Consider the following 22766-nt stretch of genomic DNA (forward strand, 5'->3'; position numbering starts at 1 on the left):
GTGCCTTTGTGTATTTTAGGAGTGCTATAAAAGCATGCCATCTTAGAGGAATCGGGTCTCATGTATTGATATTCAGATTCACTTATCAATTGATTGTGTTTAGCTCTAGTCAGAATTTTATTAAGTTCCTCACTGTATGTTTTTGTAGGATCTCCTCGCAGCTGATTATAACATTCATGATGTCGTAAAATGTCCAGACACATGCCTCTGTATTCCTCCCATAATCACGATGTTGCCACCTTTGTCTGATGGTTTTATGACCAGGGAGGAATCCTGTTTAAAGGTCCGGAGTGCTCTCCGTTCACTATAGGTAAGATTCTGTACACTTACTGTCTAGGTTTCTAAATGTCTTAATGCTCGAGTGACTATGTCCACAAACGCATCAATGCGGGCATAGTCACCCAGCGGAGGTGGTCTAGTACTAATGTTTTTAAGTGTGGTGAATGGACCCAGGCCCTCTCTTTGACCTGATTCATCACACAAGGTGATCATGTCCCTAAAGAGGGGGACATCCACCTTCTCTAGCTCATGTGCCTCTGCTATGCCAGCATCCTTCAGAACGGCACAAGACAAGAACAGCACAAGACAAGTCTGGATGTGGCAGCAGGGTCGGAAGACCATATGGCATAACAATTGATGAGATTAAAGAGATTTTTTTAAATGTCAATTGATGATTTTGAAGAGATTAACAAGTTTAATGTGCCAGCAGCATGAGGAGATCCCATTGCGACACAATGACAGAGCCTGGTAATTGGAATGAGCAAACTGTTAAGCTATGCGTTCTGGCCTCACACGCTGGCCGTGAGCGCATGGTCCCCTTACCTTCTGCTGCCGACGGGGCTGGGACTCGCATTGCGGGACGCGCCCGCCTGCGAGCCCCAGTCCGTCACTCTCCGGGTGTTTCTCCTGCCTCCGCCTCTCTGCTCCGGCATGCGTGTCCCCGTCCCTTAGGGCATGCACGTACCGGAGCTTTAAGATTTAAAGGGCCAGTATGCTCATTAGTGTAATCCACATGTGGCTTATTTATAAATTCCTCCACCCTCCTCAGATCTCTGCCAGATCTTTGTTGCCTTGTGCCCTAGAGAAAGCGTTCCATAGTATTACCTTGCCGTGTACCAGATCTCCTGCTCTTGTGACTTTACCTTGCTCCTCTGCCGCCTGCCTACTGAACTCCTGCTACGTCCTGACTACGTTACTGTGCTGCTTGCCCTGACCTACTGCTATCCAGACTCTGAGTTGCCTCATCCCTCTTGAGCCTCGCATCTCCTCAGCCGCCTGTGTGGTCGAGCTGTGCCAGGGGTAGTGACCTGGGTGTTGCCTGCAACTGCAAGTCCATCCCGCTTTGCAACGGACTCTGGTGAAAACCAGCGGCACCTTAGACTCCACTCCCTGGGACGGTCCAAGTCATCTGCCACACAGGTCCAGCGTTTCCACATAAACCGGAGTTCCTGTCTTCAGAAACATGTGTGCTACACAAACTTTAAATACTTTTTTGAGGACCCATTGGAGGGCAAGTCTGGTGCCAGCAACCGCAGTAATTCCAGCTCCAATAGTGAATAATTGCTGCAGTGTAAACAATGAAAAAGCTCATAGGTTTATCTTAAAATTGAGCTGGCGGTCAAATACTGTATTACCACAAAACCAATATAACAAGGAGATCACATGGCAGCACAATGACAGAGCCTGGTAATTGGAATGAGCAAACTTAAAATGCTTTTGTGAGGACCCATTGGAGGGCAAGTCTGGTGCCAGCAGCAGTGGTAATTCCAGCTCCAATAGTGTATAATTGCTGCACTGCATATGTTTCTGCAGTGAAAAAGCTCTTGTATCTTAAAATCGAGCTGGCAGTCCACCGCAAGGCAAGCTACCGCCTGTCCAAGCCCGTGCCTCTCAGTGCCCCCCCCCCCCGAAGCTCATGACTGAGTTTACTGAATTACTTAAAAATCAATATAACAAGGAGATCACATGGCAGCACAATGACAGAGCCCGAAGATGGCCACCGCATGATGAGACCATAGGCCGGCACAATGACAGAGCCTGGAGGTGGCAGCATGATGAGGAGACCATATGGTGGCAGAATGACACAGCCTGGAGGTGGCGACAGCATAAGGAGACCATATGGTGGAAGAATGACACAGCCTGGAGGTGGCGGCAGCCTAGGTAGGCCACAGAGCGGCACAATGACAGAGTCTGGAGGTGGCAGCAGCATGAAGAGACCATATAGCGGCACAATGATACAGCCTGGAGGTGGCGGCAGCCTATGTAGGCCGCAGAGCGGCACAATGAGAGAGCCTGGAGGTGGCAGCATCAGCATGAGGAGACCATATGGCGGCACAATGAGAGAGCCTGGAGTTGGCAGCATCAACATGAGGAGACCATATGGCGGCACAATGAGAGAGCCTGGAGGTGGCAGCATCAGCATGAGAAGACCATATGGAGGAACAATGAGAGAGCCTGGAGTTGGCAGCATCAACATGAGGAGACCATATGGCGGCACAATGAGAGAGCCTGGAGGTGGCAGCATCAGCATGAGAAGACCATATGGAGGAACAATGAGAGAGCCTGGAGGTGGCAGCATCAGCATGAGGAGACCATATGGCGGCATAATAACCGAACCTGTAGGTGACAGCAACAGCATGAGGGCCATGCCAACTGAGGGTAAAGTCTGAGGAACCCACCGACTGTTGAATGAGGGTGTCAGATGTCACTTGGGATGAAGTGGATGACAGAGTTAACCAATCAATCATGGCTGCTGGGTTGCTGGTCCAGACACGACCGCTAGCTGACGCTGGGAGCTCAGACCTCTCGCTGCGACTCCTGCTGCCACGCGCCCCTACTCTGCTGCGACCTCTGCCTGCGCCTGATGAATTTAGGACTCCTTTGTACACGGCCTGGAACTTCTCGGTCTGACATACTTGTAGGACAGTGGTGTGTGTATGTATTTCACTTTTTTTTTTGTAATACGCCCCAGTACGGTTGCACCAGAAATAAGTGTAACAATCTAGTGTTTTTACACTTACTGTCCCCTATTAGCTTTAACCAGAAAAAACGTAGAACTGAGGAGTGCGTATATTTTTCACTTTTTTACAGTAATAAACCCCAGTATTGTTACAACAGGAAAAAGCATAAAGCATGCTCTCTCTCTCTCTCTCTCTCTCACTCGCTGAACTCTGCCTGCCTGCACTATGGTTGCTTGCAGTCTTTGAATGGGGAGTCACAGTGCTTCCTGTGATCACTGATGATTTCAACTGGCAGACTATGAAAAGAGTTCTGAACTCTCCCTGCCTGACTACAATGACGTGGGCTTGAGGTCAATGGATTTCCCCTGAGCTGATCTCTCTGTATTGTCAGTAACAGTAACGCTGATTAGTGACCACACAGTGCCTGCTCTCTCTCTAGCCAGAACGAATGCAGGCTTGAGGTGAATGGATTCTCCGCTGGACAGATCTCTATTGTCATTCAGTAACAGTCTCTGCTCAGCAAAATGTACATCTTCTGTAATGGCTGCCGAATTTAAAGGGCTGTGACATCACAGGGCTGGCTAGCTGCTGATAGGCTGCATGCCTCCATATGATTAAGGGTGATCTCGCCTACTCGCCTTTTTCAGAGTTCCTTGCCCCATGTCCTCACACGTGTAGCCGCCATTTTAGCCCCCCCGGCCCGCACAAAATGTAGTAAATGAAGCGATTTGTTACCACGAAGCGCGACGAAATTCGGATTCATTCCAAACCAAATTTTTCATGAAATTCGGAACTAATTCGACTTTGTCAGCTTTGATTCGCTCATCTCTAGTTATGACCTACAAGAGCATCTCAGCATTCAGTGTCTGCCAGTGCCTGTGTAGAAGTGGTTCTTGTTTTTATCTCACTGTGTCTCCTCTGTGTGCTTTACTTATTTTTCTTATCAGATAACTTTAATAACGATTGACAATATCACCTAGAGACAGGCTGCAATGTTATACACATAAATACACAAACAGAAAAAAAGATGTTAGAATAATTATAGTAATATTTACTATTTAACCATTATTCCTATAGCTCATGGATGATTTACTGCTCTATGACAAAAACATGTCAGCAGAATTTTGAATGCATGCACATCAAAAAAGTGTACAATTTCGTAGTCTTTAAATAAATTAATTTTGAAAGCCATAAACCTGACACAAAACTTTAAAGTGATTCACAATGATAATTATTATACCAAATATTTATTAATAATTTAAACAATGGTCATCCTGTTTAGGGGTATTCATTTTCTATCAATAGGGAAGGAGATAAGTGTCTGATTGCTGGTTCTAAACCTCTGGGACCCCCCAACGATCGTAAAAACCAGGACCCGTCTCTCCCTGCTGAATGGAGTAGAGTCACTCTATTCATTCTCTATGGAGACTCCAGAGATAGCCTACACTGACATTTTGGATCCATGGTCTGGATCCATGCCCCATATGGCAATCCTATTGAGAACCATTGGTCAATCCTCAAAATGTGGTTGGACAAACAAAAACACCGAAATTGGGATAAACTCCAAGCACTGCCATCGATCAGGATCTGGTCCAGAAGCTGATATTTAACACACCAAGGCAAATTGCATCTTGGAAAAGAAGCGTCATCAATGTAAATATTTAGTCTTTGCATAAACAAGATGTATTTGTCAATAAAAGTTTAAAAACATATGAAATGCCTATACTTCAGTATACTAAAGAAATGTCAAAAAACATTAAAGCAGCAAACTTTTAAAAAACACAATTTGGGTCAGTCTCAAAACTTTTGACCACAACTGTATTGTTATCATCTATATACTATTCACTGTCTATTCTTACTTAGAATGTCTATTTTGATTGAAATAGAAGGCTTAAATCACTTAACATGATGCATAACTACTCACTTGAACAACAACTGGCAGTAGCCATTAGACAAGAAAGAATGCTCACCTGGATGGCCCTGTGACTGAGTGTAATTCCCATGGACCTGGAATAGAGAAAAAAAATTAAGTGAATAAAATATGAAGTTATTGATACTTAGAGTCGTACTTTCCCATCAAAGTCAGGAGGATGTAAAATGGAAAAACATGGCACAACCTTTATCTTCTATATCTTTATTTATACAGTATACTGTCTATTTTAGGAGTGTAACAAAGAGTTGAAATCCTTGTACTAGACAGCACAGAGCTGTTATGAATACAGACTGCCATGCACATATTTGTAGATTCCATTTTTTAAGAATATTCTATTGAGAATAACAGGATTTTCTGGGGAAACTGTGATATGTCAGAGCTCGATAGCCACTTCTTAGGCTTCCTCTGGCTGCTTTCCCTGCAATCAATCACTATATAGTACATTTGGAATATTTCTATGGGAAGTGTTCAGGGGAAATGGTTTTTTAAAGACTGAAAAGTTGAATGAACATGAAAAAGTGACTTTTCTCAACACTCATAGGATTTGTAATGAACAACTGAAAATTAAGAACATTTTAAAGCATTCCTTCTGAATATCATGGGTTAATTTTACCTGACATGGATCTTATGGGATAGACCTTGCTATTGTTGATTTTCCTCATTGCTACTTGTTCAAAGAATTAACTAAAAGCTGCAGACATTTTTTAGAAATAGTTGTGTTGTGTACTTACAGAATGAACACCTTTTTTCCCGTATTCAAAACTGTTTTATTAAACATCAATGGAGTACAAACAAGCAAAAGGTGATGGAAATACAAGAGCAAGGTTCTCAAACTTATAGATCATAAAGTACAATAAAATAAATACATTTGTTGCTTATTTTATGTCAAGTAACTATCGAGAGTGAACAGCACAGTATCGATGTGGGCACAACCAAGGCTCTAAGGTAAATCAGCAGACGTAGTATATATATCACCCTATACTGAGGTGACTGGTAGTGAACCTCAGAAACTCTGTGGTTCATCAACATGAAAGGCAAGTGGAGCCTAAATAAGGGACCACAGGGAAAACAAATGGGAGAACAAACTGGACAACACAACGCTCAAAGGATAAGAAACATGGAGTAGGGAATAAGGGAAAAGTAGGGAGGAAAGGGGAGGAGGGAAGGGGGAACCGGGAGAGGAAAATGGGAGGGGACAGTAACTAGTACGGCCTCCTATGGCTGAGAGAGAGCACAGCTGCAACAAACTCAGGTAACATGGCTTTTAAGTTGCCTGGGAGAGTGACTGATATTCCTGGGTGTCAATAAACTCCAGCCATGATGATCAACGCGTGATAAACTGCTCTGGACTGGGGTCAGCTCCAGCCATACATTCCTCCATACAATGAATATAGTGTACCTCTTTAAGCCAGTCGGTAATAGTAGGAGGTACCAAAGTTTTTCATCTTCGTGGGATGACCCACTGGTGTATTCTGGAGAGCATGGCCAGTAAAAAGGTTGAGGAACTCTGTCAAAAAAGGGGCACTCTAACCAGATATCTAACCAGTGGGCTGAGCCGCACCTCCAACACACATCTGACACAGTCGAAAAGCACCGCTGCAACAATGAGGTCACATAATACCACCAATAAAGTGTTGTAAAATTAGTCTCTTGCAAATTAACTGAGACCGAAGCTCTGAGAGAGAAGCAGAAGAGTTGGGTATTCTGTCAGGACTGTGCAGCTGTTGGATTTACATCCAACACTGGCTTCACAGAATCAACACCTCTCCATATTAAAACAATTGGCGTGGCTTACACCATGTTGATAAAACTGTTGTGAGGCTGCTAATGGTACCTGAGAAGCAACTGATGTAGTCAGCATAAGGACCATGAGGTCTCTGTCTATTAGTAACTGTATAACATATATGCCACTCAACTGAAACCCGAAAGCAAACCAAGAACTGGACCTGCTTATTGAGATAAGTATAAGCTCTCAGATCCACAGTAATCTGACTTTATATCATATCAGCTTCACAACAAATTTATGATGACTCCTTCGAAGGTAACAGAAAGCAGAGAGCACTGTGGTCAGACAGAAAGGAAATTCAAAAAGAAAAGCACTTCGATTTTTAAATAGAAGTGATTTCCAAACCTGTTTAACTTTCTGTGACCAGGTGACAAAGTGACACATTAGGATTATTTACTATTATGTCTAATAAGCCAAAACAGCAGATTAGATTCTCAGGCGGAGGGAGGGGCTTTGAGCGAAAATATGAGTCATACTAAGATGGATAAATTCCTAAAATCACCAAGGGATAATGTCAAAACCAGAACCAATAAACAAAATTTGGCCGATAATGTGGAAAATATTAATGGAGGATCCAGATATGCAGTATTGCCGATTGAAGGGGTACAGAAGAGGGAGAGAGAGGAGAAGACAGCCCGCAGATGCTTGACTCTATTTTTTCGGCACTACAAAGAAGTAACAAGGCCCTTGAGGAGCTGATGACCCAGATGGGGACTGTGAGTTCCAATATTATGCTTATCAGAGATTACATTAAAAAGATTAAAGAAAGGCAAGTGCAAGTAGAGCAAGTGCTGCTGCAGTTGGACAAGAAAGTGTCAAAAATTATGAAAATCCAAGAAAAAGCTAGCAAGGAGATTAATAATTTGAAGTTGAAAATAAATGAGTTGGAGGACAGATCCAAGAGGGCCAATGTTAGACTAATCGGGCTCCCAGAAGGAGAGGAGGGGAGTAAACCGATTTTGTTTTGTACTAAACTGATAAAAGAGACACTAGGTGTGGAAAATCTAACAGAGTGGTTCATGATTGACAGATCCCATAGGGTGCCATTGGGCAAAGCGGTTCCAGGAGTTCCCCCAAGGACAAAGCTGATTAAATTGTTGTCTGCAATGGACAAAGAAATTTTGTTACAATTCTCAAGGGAGAAAGGAAATATAGCATACGGCTCAGCTAATTTATTTTTATTCCCAGATTTCTCCCATGCTACTCAGAAGAAAAGACTGGCCTTTAAAAAAATGAAAAAAGCGCATGCATACGGTAGCTTAAATATTCCTTTCTCATTGTTATTTCCAGCACACATGAGATTAGTGTATCAGGGGAAAACCTTGTTTTTTAATTCAGAAATGGAGGTTAGGAAATGGTTGGAATCACAGGGGTTATAATGTGCTAATGTCATTTTGTATTATACCAGAGAGGAGGGAGAGGTAGCTGGACGGAGAACAGTGAAAAGTGGAGAGAGTTGAGGAATCTCAACTTAAATGGGGGGGGGAGGAGGAGGAGACAGGGGTTTATGTATAAGGAAGACAAGATCCCTTTTTTGCAATGTTAGAGGTAAAAAGGAGAAGATTAAGAGTTGCAATTTTTGATAGGATTAATAACTATTTATCCGCTATTATTTGTCTTGCAGAAACGCATCTTACAAATGATGCCTTGAATTTAGTTAAAAAAAGACGTTGAAAAGGGAAATTCACTCGACTTTCTCTGCGTATTCATGGGAAAATGTATATAGATGTACACTGCTCAGAGTGTGATAACAGGGTAGATATGCTTTTCTGTTTGAGAAATGGTAAGGGACAGGAGTGGTGTTAGCATTCATTTATATTCCTCCTATATTTAGGTTAGAAGTCTTGCAAAAACTAGCTAGATTTATTAAGGATAATATCTTCCAAGACCTGTACATTATAGGGGACTTTAACTGTGTTATGGATAATGTAAGAGATAGAAGAGGGGCGTGGAGAAGTAGTAGTTCGACTGGTCTTGCTAATTATTGTGGAGCTAGGAACTAGGGTTGAAGAATGTATGGAGATGTATTTACCCAGAGACTGAAATCTTCTCGTGCTTTAGGAAGACACATAACACAGTCTCGATAATTCATATGGTGTTGACAAATGATATTGCATCAATTAAAAATTAATAAAATACAGTACATACCTGGAGTGCTCTCAAACCATTCAATTTTGTGTTTTGGGGTGCAGCATACCGGTGTTAAAAAGAGTTGTGGTAGGAAATATAACATTCACCCCCACTGGTTGGAGACAGAAGAGGTGACAAAGGGAATAAAAGAGGAACTAATGGAGTTTTGTCAAAACAATAAAGTAACAGCTAGTTTGTTTACTGTTTGGGACGCCTTGAAAGCTTTTTTAAGGAGTTGTTTGTATAGAAACATAAGTAGAGTCAAGAAAAAAGAGAAAGAAAGGACCCTGATCATGTAGGTGGAGGAAGCCGAGCTAGACAATAGTAAGAGATTTGAATGTAAGGGAAAAACTAGAAGAGTCACAAAAAATATATCAAGAATTTTTTATGGAAAAAAGTCAACATAGACTTTTATTCTGGGGCCAGAGAAAGTTTGTGGAAAGTGGTAAAATGAGTAAATGGCTAACTGGGATTGTGAGAAAACAAAGGGGAAGTAGGAGTATTAAAGGAATTTTAGAGGATCAGGGCAGGATGGTATTTGGGAAACAGGAGATTGAGGAAATAGCAATACATTATTATAAGAAACGTTATCAGAGTGAAGAAATAGAAGATGAGGAGAAAACAGAGGAGTACCTTAAGAAAATAGAAGTCCCAAAGATAGGGGGGAATGGTTGAAAGGACTGAATGAAGAAATTACAATAAGAGAAATTCAAGATGCACTTAAGAACATGTCATGGAATTCAGCATCTAGGTCTGATGGGTTTGTTTTTGAAGTATACAGGAGATTGGGAGATTCAAGGTTGTTTTTTCAATTGGAGGTATTTCATGAATCCTCGAAAGTGGGGAAGTTGACCCCCCCCCCTCCCCCCCCCCCCCCCCCCCGATGCTCAATGCTGTAATTATTTAAATACCAAAAATAGGGAAGGATAGCAAGGAGATGGACGCCTTTCGGCCGGTCTCGTTACTCAATACTGACAGTAAGATCTTTTCGAAGATTTGGGAGATGAGATTGGCCAGGGTAAACAATCAGATTGTGGGGGAAGAGCAGAAGGGATGTGTCCCAGGCAGGTGTATGTATGGGAATGTTAGGAGGTTGTTTTGGAATATGAAGAGGGAATGTGGGGAGCCCCGTTCCATCCTGTCCCTGGATGCTAATAAGGCATTTGACAGGGGGGAATGGGGCTTTCTGTTCAAGGTATTGAGGGAGTTTGGTTTGGGTGAGAATTTTATGAGAGGGGTGCGAACAATATATAGTGAACCCACAGCCTGGATTCAAATTAATGGGGAATTATCTGCAAGTTTTAAACTTAGTAAAGGCACAAGGCAGGGGTGTCCATTGTCACTCCTGCTTTTTGCACTGTTTGTGGAGCCATTGGCTTTGAAGATATGCAGTTCCACTGGTTTTGAAGGTTTCGGAGTGAAGGGGAGAGAGGAAAAAATTCTCCTATATGCGGATGATGTGGTATTGTTTGTTCGCAACCCAGAAAGTAGTGAAATTGAAGTAATGGAGGAAGTAGAAGAATTTGGAAAGAAATCAGTGTTTAGGATAAATTGGAAGAAGTCAGCATTACTCTCGTTGGATAAAGTGATAGAGGAACCAATTAAAAACATTAAAATATTAAATCTAAATGAGAATTTTGAATATCTGGGGGTGCGGGTGTCAAATAATATCCAAGTATTTCAGAAGTTGAATATCTGCCCGTTAAAAGAAAAAAATGTAAATAAATGCCAGATATGGAGTAAATTGGGTTTATACATGGCTGATAGGATGGCCTTGGCAAAAATGGTGCTCTTGCCAATGATGTTGAATTATTTTACAGTGAACCAACCAGATTAGAAATTCTTTGAGTAGATAGATAGGAAGAAGTGAATTTATATGGGGGGGGGGGGGGGGGAGAAAGTGCTACAATAAGAGCGGTTATTTAAACCTGTCAATGGAGAAAGGTGGTCTGAGTGTTACCAATTTCTATTATTATTATTATGTGATAACACAATTAGTATATATTAAACAAGAAGGGGAATTTTTGATGAAAATCCTTTAAAAAAAAAAGAAGGAATTAAAGGGAAAGATATTTGAGAGGTGTTAGAGAGTGGGAAATTAGGGGGAAAGGAGTATAGGAATGAATTGAGTATACTAGCACTGGATTCATGGTGGGAAAAATTTAGAATTTTGGGGGTAAAAGGAGTTTTGAGTGCACACTGATATGGGGTTATTTGAACATAAAAGAATTTTGTAAAATCACAAAATGTATAAATTGGAAAGATAAGGGTATAAAGTGCACCATTTATTCAAGGAAGGAAGTGGACACAACACAAATTTGTAATGAGTTTGGTTTAAGGGAAGAGAATAAATTTGGTTATCTTCAAGTTAAAGAAGCATGGTGGAGGGATAGGGAGAATGAAAGGTGGAAAATTGGAACACAAGGAGTAATGGAATTTTTGTTGGGGGTAAGAGGGCAAAAAGTGAAGAATTTGTTAGGGATAGTATATAGAAAGGTGGTGAATAATATTGGAAAGACCCAGAATTGGAAATGTAAAAAGCAATGGGAAGAGGAGTTGGGGGTAATAACAGAGGAGGAATGGGAGGATGTTTTAAAAAAAATGTGAAGAGGGTGTCAGATAATATGAACCATTGTGTCTCCTATTGGAAATTGAATCATAGGATTTATTAAACACCAAAACTTCTTTAAAAAAAAATGGGGTGAAGAAAAGATGCTCTGTGCCCTAAGTGTAGTAAGGAAGAAGCTGATTTATATCATGGAGTGTGGGATTGTTGGAGAATTAAAGAATTTTGTGAGAGTGTGTATAAGAAATGTTGGATGATTTCAAGGTTTCTTTGCCGTTTGATGAAAGATGTGGAATTTTGGGGATAGGATTAAACATAAAAGGGTACAGAAAAGTGATTCTGAAAATAATCGGACTAGCAAAGATGGTTATACTTAGAAAGTGGATGGCCACGGGGGCTCCAATAAAAAAAGAATGGATAGATTTGGTGAACAGGGTTAAAAAATATGAGGAAATCCTCTATAAGGATAGGAAAAAGGAATAAAGGAAAATTAGATGTGGTTACTACGGAAAAATTAGAGTGCCCCCTTGCTATAGTAATAGGTTTCTTATTTGTTCTCTCTCTGTAGTAAGGTAATAGTAGAATAGGACAAGAGATAGTAATCAGATTCATAATAGCACCATCTATTCCAGTTATCATTCTTCATACCTGTATACCTTTTTATTATAATTATATTTTACCTTTGTTACACCACTGTTAGGTTCGAAGGAGTCATCATGAATTTGTTGTGAATCTGATATAATATAAAATCAGATCACTGTGGATCTGAGAGCTGATACTTATCTCAATGAGCAGGTCCAGTTCTTGGTTTGTTTTCGGGTTTCAGTCGAGTGGCATACATGCATGTTATGCATACACAGTTACTAATAGCCAGAGATCACATGTCCCTTATGTTGACTACATTAGTGGCTTCTTGGGTACCATTAGTAGCCTTAAAACAGTTTTATCAACATGTGCAAGCCACGCCAACTGTTTTCACATGGATAGGTGTTGATTCTGTGAAGCCAGTGTCTGACATACTGTTGGTCCGTTGAAGCCGCCGGACCAACAGTATGGACTGGGAGAAGGCTTTTTTACTTTCTCATAAAGCTTCGATCTCAGTTAAATTGCATGAGACTAATTTTAAAGTATTTAATTGGTAGTATTGTGTGACCTCATTGTTGCATCGGTGCTTTTCGACTGTGTCGGATGTATGTTGGAGGTGTGGCTCAGCCCCAGGTAGTACTATGACCCATATTTGGCAAGAGTGCCAAGTTTTACATCCCTTTTTGACAGGGGTCCTCGACCTTATTACTGGCCATGATCTCCAGAATACACCTCAGATATTGCTGCTGTCTCTGACACCTCTGTCCATTTTAGGAACTGTCCAGAGTAGGAGAAAATCCCCATAGAAAACCTATACTGCTCTGGACAGTTTCTGACATGGACAGAGGGGTCAGCAGAGAGCACTGTGGTCAGTCAGAAAGGAAATTCAAAAAGAAAAGAACTTCCTGTGGAGCATTCAGCAGCTGATAAGTACTGGAAGGATAAGGATTTTTAAATAGAAGTAATTTACAAATCTATACAAGTAAAGAGAGACTCGGCACCACCTGCTGAATAGCACTGAAGGGATATGATTTGTACTCGGTATACTGTGTCTTCCCTTGCAACTGCTGGAGAGATTTCAGTGGTGCTCTGCGTGTGCAGCAAAGTCCATTTAAAGTATAAGCATAGAAGGTATATGAGAGGATACCCCCGCGTCCTTGTCAACTCCCCCCTGTTTGTCTCCCGTGGTGATAACACTGGAATAAAGTTTCACCTGCAAAGAATATCTGGTGGTGTGTGTGGTGAGTTGCTCCGTTTCTCTATACCTTCTATGCTTATAATTTACAAATCTGTTTAACTTTCTGGCATCAGTTGATTAAAAAAAAATGTTTTCCAGCAGAGTACCCTTTAAGGTTAACAATTCTAGATTCAAGCTGTATATGATGTAACATAATACATACATTATTTACAACCGAAACTGTAACAAAAGCATAACATTTTCAAGCTACATATTGATCCATTACTAATGTGATGTGCTTAAAAGTCAATGACATTCTCGCTCTGCTACCCCAGATTTTAAGGCACTGCATGTGTGTGTGACATATAAATGTTGCTACATAAAAGTTTTTGTAATATTATGGTTATTTACATTACTGAAAAGTTTGTATGGAAAGGGGATTTACGTACATAATGTAACGCATAAACAATTACAATAAACCTTTCCTACATGAGAGAGAAGACTGGTAAAGTAGCAGATTGGACCCTGGCGATAAGGGCTTACAGTCTCCAAGGGAAGGGGGAAGGAGACTGTAGGTGATAGAAGCAGCTGGTTAGTTGCTAGTGTAGGCAATCATTACAAGTTGTATTATTTTCTATAGAGATGAGTTTTAAGCATACTTTTAAAAGGTGGGGAAGAGTCTGATGTGCTGGGATAGTGAGTTCCAGAGTAAGAGGTTGCATGGGAGAAATCTTGAAGAAGGTTGTGTGAGGAGCAGACAAGGGGAGAACATAGACACAGACCTAAGGTGTGAGGATTGAAGATTATGGGAGGGAAGTATCAAGAGATCATGTCAGAAATGTATAGAGGATCGCTTTTCTCACATAACCCACCAGAGATGTATACAGGGTCACTTGTCATATATTCCCCACCCCCTTGCTGTAATCATCATAAACCTTTCTTACCATTTGTCTCTCAAAGGGGTACTCTGGGGAAATAAACCCTCCCTCTTTCAGCTGTCACTTACATGCAGGGAGTGAGAGAAAGACGCCTTTATCAGATCCACCTTGTCTTTCTGCAAAGGCCACACTGAGATTAGCCCCCACCCTCCTGGAAGACAAAGACCACGTGATTTCTGTCTGGTCTGAGGCTCTTGCTTCAAAGCCACATCTCCCCTCCCCCTCTCCTCCCTGTGTGAGGATCTTGCCAGCATCTCCTGTGAAGATTCTCAATAACAACTCAGCACATAACGCTGCTCTTTGCCTGCTGTAGATCTAATCACTGACTGCTGCCATTCAGAGCATAGTATGATTTATTGCTGGGGAGGAGGATAGTTTGAAAGAAAAGACATGTACAGTGTGTGCTGCTGACTGTGTTTTAAACAACACAGCATGCACACAGATAGTAAAAGCAATTTGATGGCAATTAATACACATAGCTGCACTGACTGCTGAGAGTTGTAGTCTGGGCTGCAAGCAAAGAAAAAGAATATTCAGGGGCCAAAGGAGCTGACAAAATCCCAAGGATAACTACAGGGGATATAGAACAGGTATTTTGGTGGCTTTAGGGAATTTTTATTTTTGTTAACTTCCCCGGAGCACCCCTTTAAGGACACATAGCCTTTTGCAGAAATGGTACAGAGCTCTCCAAAACACCACATCTTTAGAGAGACTACCACCTTATCCAGACCATATTTCCTCTGACAAATTTTCAGTTTCACCATAGATTATTATTTGAGAACCAATATTAACACCAATATTCAATGTAATTTTAAATCATTGACTTAAAGAGGTGCCAGCCACACTAGTGTATGGTAAATTATTTCCTAGCACAGTGCCAACCTGTTTAGTCCAGTACACTTTCTCCAGCAGAGAGGAGTAGATGCTGTCCAGGAATTCGTCAGAGAAGTAAAGGAAAGAAAGTCTAGTGTTATTACTACTTGCAAACTTTCCTGCACTGGCCACGCACCCTGTAATGTAGAGAATGAGAAATAGCTATGCACTATGGAGGGGGGCTCTCAGGGGCTCAATAACAGCAGTGAGCACACTAAAATCAAATGTTTAATACTCTATAGGGCTAATAGAACAAAACCATGCATCTTTTTAAATTTTTTTGGATAGGACTGATCCGCTTTAAGCTACAAAATGAAATAAATAATAAAATTATTATGTTAAAGGAAAACTGTCAGCCTGTTCACCCACACTTAACTCAACACTGGGTTAAAGTGTTGGTGAACAGGAGTCCAATGAGGGGTCACTTACTTAAATATGTCCACTAGGTCCTGAGATATGTCCCCCAGAAGATCTTCTGCTGAATTCAGTGAAGTGTGCAGGGGGTGGGGCTTTGTCTGCTTCATTTACATATCCATTGTCTGTGACTCCACTTCACTAGGATGTGGAGTCACAGACAATGAATATGTAAATTGTTTTGCTGAAGCTCCGCAACATGCGCGTGCTTCACTAAATTCAGCAGAGGATCTTCTGGGGCACATATCCCAGGACCTACTTGACTTATTTAAGTAAGTGACCACTCGTTGGACTCCTGTTCACCCACACTATAACCCAGTGTGTTAGGTTTGGTGTGGGTGAACAGGCTGACAGTTGTCCATTAATTAAGGCTTACTCAGTCAGTGAGGTGCTTTTTAGTATTAAAGAGTATTTTGTGCCCCAGCATTCGAAACATTTTGTTCAGAACTCTTGGAGTGGGGACGGCCATGATCGTGATGTCACGGCCATGCCCCTCATGACATTACGCCATGTTCCCTCCATTCATGTCTAAGGGAGGGGGCATGTCAGTCATCACGCCCCCTCCCATAGACAAGAATGGAGAGGGCATGATGTGACATCACGAGGGGCGTGGCCATGATGTGACGACCACATCCTCCGGAACCTGGCATTTGTTTAGAATGCCTGGTGCTGCTGGAGATCACAGGGGGCCCCAGCAGTGGAACCCCATGATCAGACATTTTATCCACTATCTTTTGGATAGGAGATAAGATGTCTAGCAGCGGAGTACCCCTTTATGAGTTATTTCAATGCATTAAATATATAGATGGAGTCTGACTGCCACTAGAGTTCCTGAAGGAATGTTTGACCTTGCAAATTTTATTTATGCACATGCCTGCAATAGAGGTCTGTGCATGGATTGTATGTTCATAGGCAAGGAGTTGTAGCTATTCTTTATTTTATCCAGGGAAATATTCATTCCACTGCCCTTTCAACCGCTTAACACTGTCCTGACAATGTCAATATGCAACATTTCCTCCTTAAAGGATAAGTCTCATGCTAGAAAACTTATCCTCTATCCGAAGGATAGGGGATAAGTTTTAGATTGCGGGGGGTACGAGCGCTGTACGGAGCGCTGTAATGAAATGACCGTACACAGCTTCAAAACCTGCGCATCAAATCTGTTCAGGATACTGTACATGTGCATAGACCCTAAGGAAAAACACTTTACAATGTATACCAGGGCTTCAAAGCCAACACAGCCATAAACCTGGAGTAAACACCAACAAAAAGTCCCCATGCTCAAAACAAATACTATTTATACAACAACAACAACCCCCATAGCTGCTCAGAAAATCTACCAGTAATTGTGAAGCATGTTACAGAGTTATAGTTAGTCGACACATGTCCATTAAGTTCAACCAAAGGAATGAAAGGAAGGAGAGGGAATGGGATTCGATATTACTACATATGAATTCCTGTTAATCAGTTCTAAGAATGTATCCAAGCCTGTTTTGAAGCCCTTAAATGTTTTTGTTATGACCATTTCCTGAGGCAGACTGTTCCATAAATTCACTGTTCTTATGGTTAAAGGGGTATTCTGTCCATAGACATCTTATCCACATTCTCCGTGCAGCACCTGGCAGGAGTTGCTCCAGTCTCGGAAACGCTGGGTTTCCAAGACAGAGACTTGACACCACACCCCCTCATGACATCACGCCACGTCCTCTCCAATTAGGGCTATCAATTCCGGGTGCTGCACGGAGATTGCGGGGTATCCCGTGGGGGGCCCAGTGGCTGGACCACCGCGATCAGACATTTTATCCCCTATCCTTTTGACTTCAATGCAATAGCATGTCAAGACAGCTTTTCTGTCTAAAACACACTTGTGATGTCACAACAGTTACTCTAAAGAAACACAGTTGTCACACAGTGTCACAGTAACTTTCCTGACTACAATAATGTGTTGTCACAGCAGTTATCTTACAGCAACAGTTCCCAAGTTGTCCAAGATAGAAGAAATTTTGTGTTGCCACAGTTGTGAGAACCCAATTAGTTATTTGCCACAAATCTACCAGTAATTGCTCTATCAATTAGCAGAGATGACTATTACCATTGCCTGCTGGGCTTCTGTGTCTCTGCCCCACACACTGTATTGTGGCTCTGTGTATAAGCCCACATCTGGGTCATGGAAAGCATTTTCCAAGGTCATTATTGCAGGTCACAGTACTGGAAAAGAACTAAGCCAGGTAGTCGGTTGCACAATGGGCACCACCAGATCCCATTGACTTTAAAGGGGCATTCCGTTGAAAAACAATTTTTATCATATCAACTGGCTCCAGAAAGTTAAACAGATTTGTAAAATGCTTCTATTAAAAAATCTGAATTCTACCACTACTTATCAGCTGCTGAAGTTGAGTTGTTCTTTTCTGTCTGACAACAGTGCTCCCTGCTGACACCTCTGTCTGTCTCAAGAACTATCCAGAGTAGGAACAAATCCCCATAGCAAACCTATCCTGTTCTGGACAGTTCCTGAGACAAGCAGAGGTGTCAGCAGAGAGCACTGTTGTCAGCCAGAAAAGAACAACTCAACTGATAAGTACTGGTAGAATTAAGATTTTTTTAACAGAAGTAATTTCTGTAATCTCTGACACAGATATAAGCCAATCCTTAGACATGAAATGATGGTTATCACACACCAAATAAATGTATTGGGTTCATGTTGCACAGTCAAGTACGTGTATGAAACAAATGTCTGGAACAGGCCTTGGGTTGCACTGCTCCTATATTTTATTAATTGTATTTTTGCAGACATAAATCAACATTTAGTGATCATGCCAAATACTTGTATGTCAGTGTGTCTTTTTATAGAACATGGCACATGCATGATAAAATTTGCACCATTTTTGCTTAGGTAAACATGACCGCAAAAACACACTTCATCTAAATAAGCCCCTTTACATGTCATCATGTTTTATGCAATTAGTGAATTACTTTACTTTTATCTAGGTAGTGGATGGGTTTATTGCAACCCTATTACCAAGCTAAATATATAGAGATAAATACTGTATTCCCAAGCAAACACAGCTTAAAGGCATTAACATTTGTAGTTTACTTGTTAATCCAAGTGTTAGCTTAAAGGTAAACACAGCTTTGTCTGACAACCTTATAGTTACAGCATTAAACTGTAACGTCTCATTTGTAGACTTTGCCTGCAATGCTACAAAGCTATAAAAAATCAGCAGAGGATGTTATCCAGGAGCTTAAGGACACAGGACAAAAATCCTGTTTAAATCTGTAACAGTGACTATGTTGGTTGTTATTCAGCATTCCCTGAAAGTGATATAACTAAGAAAAGGTCTGATAATATTTTTCTTTAAATAAAAAAAAATTTGAAACATATAAAATGCACATTTAAAATCTCAGCTTTTAAATACAGTTTTCAATACTTAAAGGGGTATTCCGCCCCTAGACATCTTATCCCCTATCCAAAGGATAGGGGATAAGATGTCAGATCACCGGGGTCCCGCTGCTGGGGACCCCCGGGATCTCCGCTGCGGCACCCCGCCATCATTACTGCGCAGAGCGAGTTCGCTCTGCACGTAATGATGGGCGGTACCGGGGCCGGAGCATCGTTACGTCACGGCTCCGCCCCTCATGATGTCACAGCCCGCCCCTTTCAATACAAGTCTATGGGAGGGGGCGTGGCGGTTGTCACGCCCCCTCCCATAGACTTGCATTAAGGGGACGGGCCGTGATGTCATGAGGGGCGGAGCCATGACGTCACGCTGCTCCATCCCCCGTATCGCCCGTCATTACGCGCAGCGGGACCGCGGCGATCTGACATCTTATCCCCTATCCTTTGGATAGGGGATAAGATGTCTAGGGGCAGAGTACCCCTTTAAAGGGGGTACTCCTGTGGAAAACTTTTTTTTATTTTTTTTTTTTATCAACTGGTGCCAGAAAGTTAAACAGATTTGTAAATTACTTCTATTAAAAAATATTAATCCTTCCAATACATTTTATGGGCTGTATACTACAGAGGAAATGCTTTTCTTTTTGGATTTCTCTGATGTCATGACCACAGTGCTCTCTGCTGACCTCTGCTGTCCGTTTTGGGAACTTTCCAGAGCAGCATATGTTTGCTATGGGGATTTACTTCTGCTCTGGACAGTTCCAAAAATGGACAGCAGAGGTCAGCAAAGAGCACTGTGGTTGTGACATCAGAGAAATCCCAAAAGAAAAGCATTTCTTCTGTAGTATATAGCCCCTAAAAAGTACTGGAAGGATTAAGATTTTTTAATAGAAGTAATTTACAAATCTTTTTAACTTTCTGGCACCAGTTGATTTAAAAAAAGAAAGTTTTCCACGGGAGTACCCCTTTAAGTTTTTTTCCACAGTTAATGGTGAAAACCTGGTCAAAAAACATCACAAACCAGAGAACAATAGAACATAATAAAGTTAAAAAAAGAAACTGCAGCACATCCAGAAACCACAGAGTTTTCAGAGGAACTGTGCGAATGAGACTTTATAAAACACTATTCACTATTGTTTAGTATACCTTTAGCAGCACTAACAGTAAATACAATCTAACAGCCCATACAAAGGACTATAGTAATAGATGGGGCAGAGGTAACAGTCTCAAAGGCCCCTTCGCCATCAATATTATACATGGCACATGGTAGGTTGGGGCGTCCTTGTAAAGATTTTACATTGGGTTACAGAAATCTCAAGCTGTACCACTCGGAGCCATGTGCACAATGCCCATATGGCAGCTCACAGGCTCTCCCCATAGACAGTGCTTTTTTCCCTAGTAATACAGGATCTCATGGAACATGCTGGATTTGTTGTTGATATTTGCTATATACAAATTCTCTGTATGCCTTTGTATGAAGTCACGACCATATGAAATACAGTATGGCCCCACAGAGTGCTTAACTTTTTTGTTGGCATCAAAAGACGTAACCCAGCCATCGGGCACAGTGGTGTGGATAATAACTCACGCTGCCTTACTGCCTGATAATAATAAACACACATGTAATGATGGGCCATTACAACAGTTTAATATGGTTAATATGGTGTTGGGTTTTATGTTTGCATTGCTGATCCTGTCACCAGATCTAGGGGAAGCACTGATGTAAAAAATACCCAAAAAGCTTGTGGATTTCACCCTGGTGCTGACAAGTTGGCAAAGAAAATGGATGTAAGATACTGAAGGCAGACAGGACCTAGAGGTACAGTAATGTCCCAGCTAGGAAAGCATAGATGCTGGGTAAATCCTATTCTGCTCCAGATTATATGTCTAAAGTATATGTTCAGTTTTATATTTTGGTTTTCCATCAGTATCATGGACTTTTTTGGCTCCTGTATGGTTTGTATTAGTTAATAGAATTTTTAAGCAGTTTCTAAAGAGGCAACAGTACATGCACCTTATGCATCAATTAAAAATATAGTAAGTTATTTTTTTTGTTGTACAGACTGTGACAAGTTAAAAAAAAAAAGTGTTGGCAATACTTCGTAATACAAAAAACTGGAAATATATAAGCAGCTGCCATAATATGTCTACAGCACCACATCCTTTCAACATTGAGACACATGCATTAAAGGGGCACTTCACTGGAAAACATTTTTTTTAAACCAACTTGTGCCAGAAAGGTAAACAGATTGGTAAAAGACTTCTATTAAAAAATCTTAATCCTCCAGTACTTATTAGCAGCTGTATGCTACAGAGCAAATGTTTTGTCTTTTCCACAGTGCTCTCAAAAGTTTGCTATGGGGATTTTCTCCTGCTCTGGACAGTTCCTGATATGCATCATGTGTCAGCAGAGAGCACTGTACACAAGACAAAAAAGAAATTCAAAAAGAAAAGAATTTCCTCTGTAGCATACAGCTGCTAATGAGTACTAAAAGGACAAAAACATGTAATAGAAGTGGTTTACAAATCTGTTTAACTTTCTGGCACCAGTTGATTTAAAAACAAAATGTTTTCCACGGGAGTACCTCTTTAATCCTGCCAGTACTTATCAGCTGCTTTTATGATCCACAGGAAGCTTTTTTTATTTTTGAATTTTCTTTCTGCCTGACCACAGGTTTTCTATGAGGATTTGGTCCTACTCTGGACAGTTCCTGACATGGACTGAGGTGTCAGCAGAGAGCACTGTGGTCAGACAGAAAGGAAATTCAAAAAGAAAAGAACTTCCTGTGGATCATACGGCAGCTGATAAGTACTGGAAGGATTAAGATTTTTTAATAGAAGTCATTTACAAATCTATTTAACTTTCTGGCACCAGTTGGTTTAAAAAAAAAAAAGTTTTCCAGTGGAGTGCCCCTTTAATTGAGGCAAATTATGGTTTTTCCAATTTAGAAGGCTCCATGTACACTTAAGGTAGTACTATTTATGTAGGTTTCATATTATAATGCCCACAGACTACTATAGGCACATGCAGTACCTCTGTATGCCTTGGAGTTTATATGGCAGCACACAGAGGTTTTTTTCACAAATCCATAAGGAATGATAATGCGTTTCAGCATAAATACTGTACTTCACAGAGTCACTATAAGGTATGCACCATTCCCTATACATGCCCATAGTTTGAATATTAGACTAATGGAGCTTGAAACATCTCCTGTACCCATTAACATATACTATTTTATTAGAACAATTATTGAAATGATATAATTATTAATACACAAAAATATGGTACAGATATGATCGAGCAGACATACTTATATCAATCAATCATTTTGTAACAGTTAAAATTGCTCTAATGTACATAATATTGAGTGACATTTTTACAAAGATGTTGCCAAAGTTCCCCTAAGGTCATATAGCCATGAAAATGAAGCAGAGATGACAGTAATGGCATGTGAGCTCTCCTCTGGAACTTAAAGAGTAAAATAAAAGATAATAGGAGGGGAAAAAAGACAATAGCATAAGTCAGAGTGCCTCCAGATGTCGGAAAACTACAACTCCCATCATGCCCGGACAGCCTTTGGCTGTCTGGGCATGCTGGGAGTTGTAGTTTTGCAACAGCTGGAGGCACCCTGATTGGGAAACAGTGACATAAGTGAAGCAACTGCACAAAAGTGCTTAAAAATATCACGTCTGTAGTAGAACTACAAGTCCCAGCACCCCCTTCCCTTTAGCACTTTAAGATCTAGATAGTTACCTGATTTTCACATTGTCTCAACAAGAGAAAAGCAATCCAAGGGAAGAAGTGCAGTGAGATCCCCATAACAGAGTCTTTATGGTAACTAAGAGTCTTTATGGTCTTTAGAACCGATGTCCCCCAGATGTGAAGTTGCTGTGTGGACTTGTCTTTAACTAGTTAAAAAGTGATCTCATTAAGGAGTCATTGACCCCTAGGAGACGCAGGGACCTCAGGCTTGTACATAGTTCACTCTGCTGCTTTAAAAGTCTCCACT

General features: G+C 41.1%; 1 protein-coding gene across 1 annotated transcript in view; it reads right to left on the minus strand.

Moving 5' to 3' along the window:
- The window catches only part of ADGRD1 (adhesion G protein-coupled receptor D1), a 919695-nt gene extending 897094 nt beyond the window's left edge, over positions 1-22601 (minus strand). The window contains exons 1-2 of the mRNA XM_056533246.1: positions 22511-22601; positions 4931-4967 (exon numbers count right to left, since the gene is read on the minus strand). Of these exons, the coding sequence (XP_056389221.1) occupies positions 4931-4967; positions 22511-22576 (103 nt within the window). The 5' untranslated portion in view covers positions 22577-22601. The remainder of the gene's footprint in view (positions 1-4930; positions 4968-22510) is intronic.
- Between the last annotated feature and the right edge of the window lie 165 nt (positions 22602-22766).

This window comes from Hyla sarda, chromosome 1, assembly GCF_029499605.1.
Source record: "Hyla sarda isolate aHylSar1 chromosome 1, aHylSar1.hap1, whole genome shotgun sequence".
Classification (NCBI taxonomy): Eukaryota; Metazoa; Chordata; class Amphibia; order Anura; family Hylidae; genus Hyla; species Hyla sarda.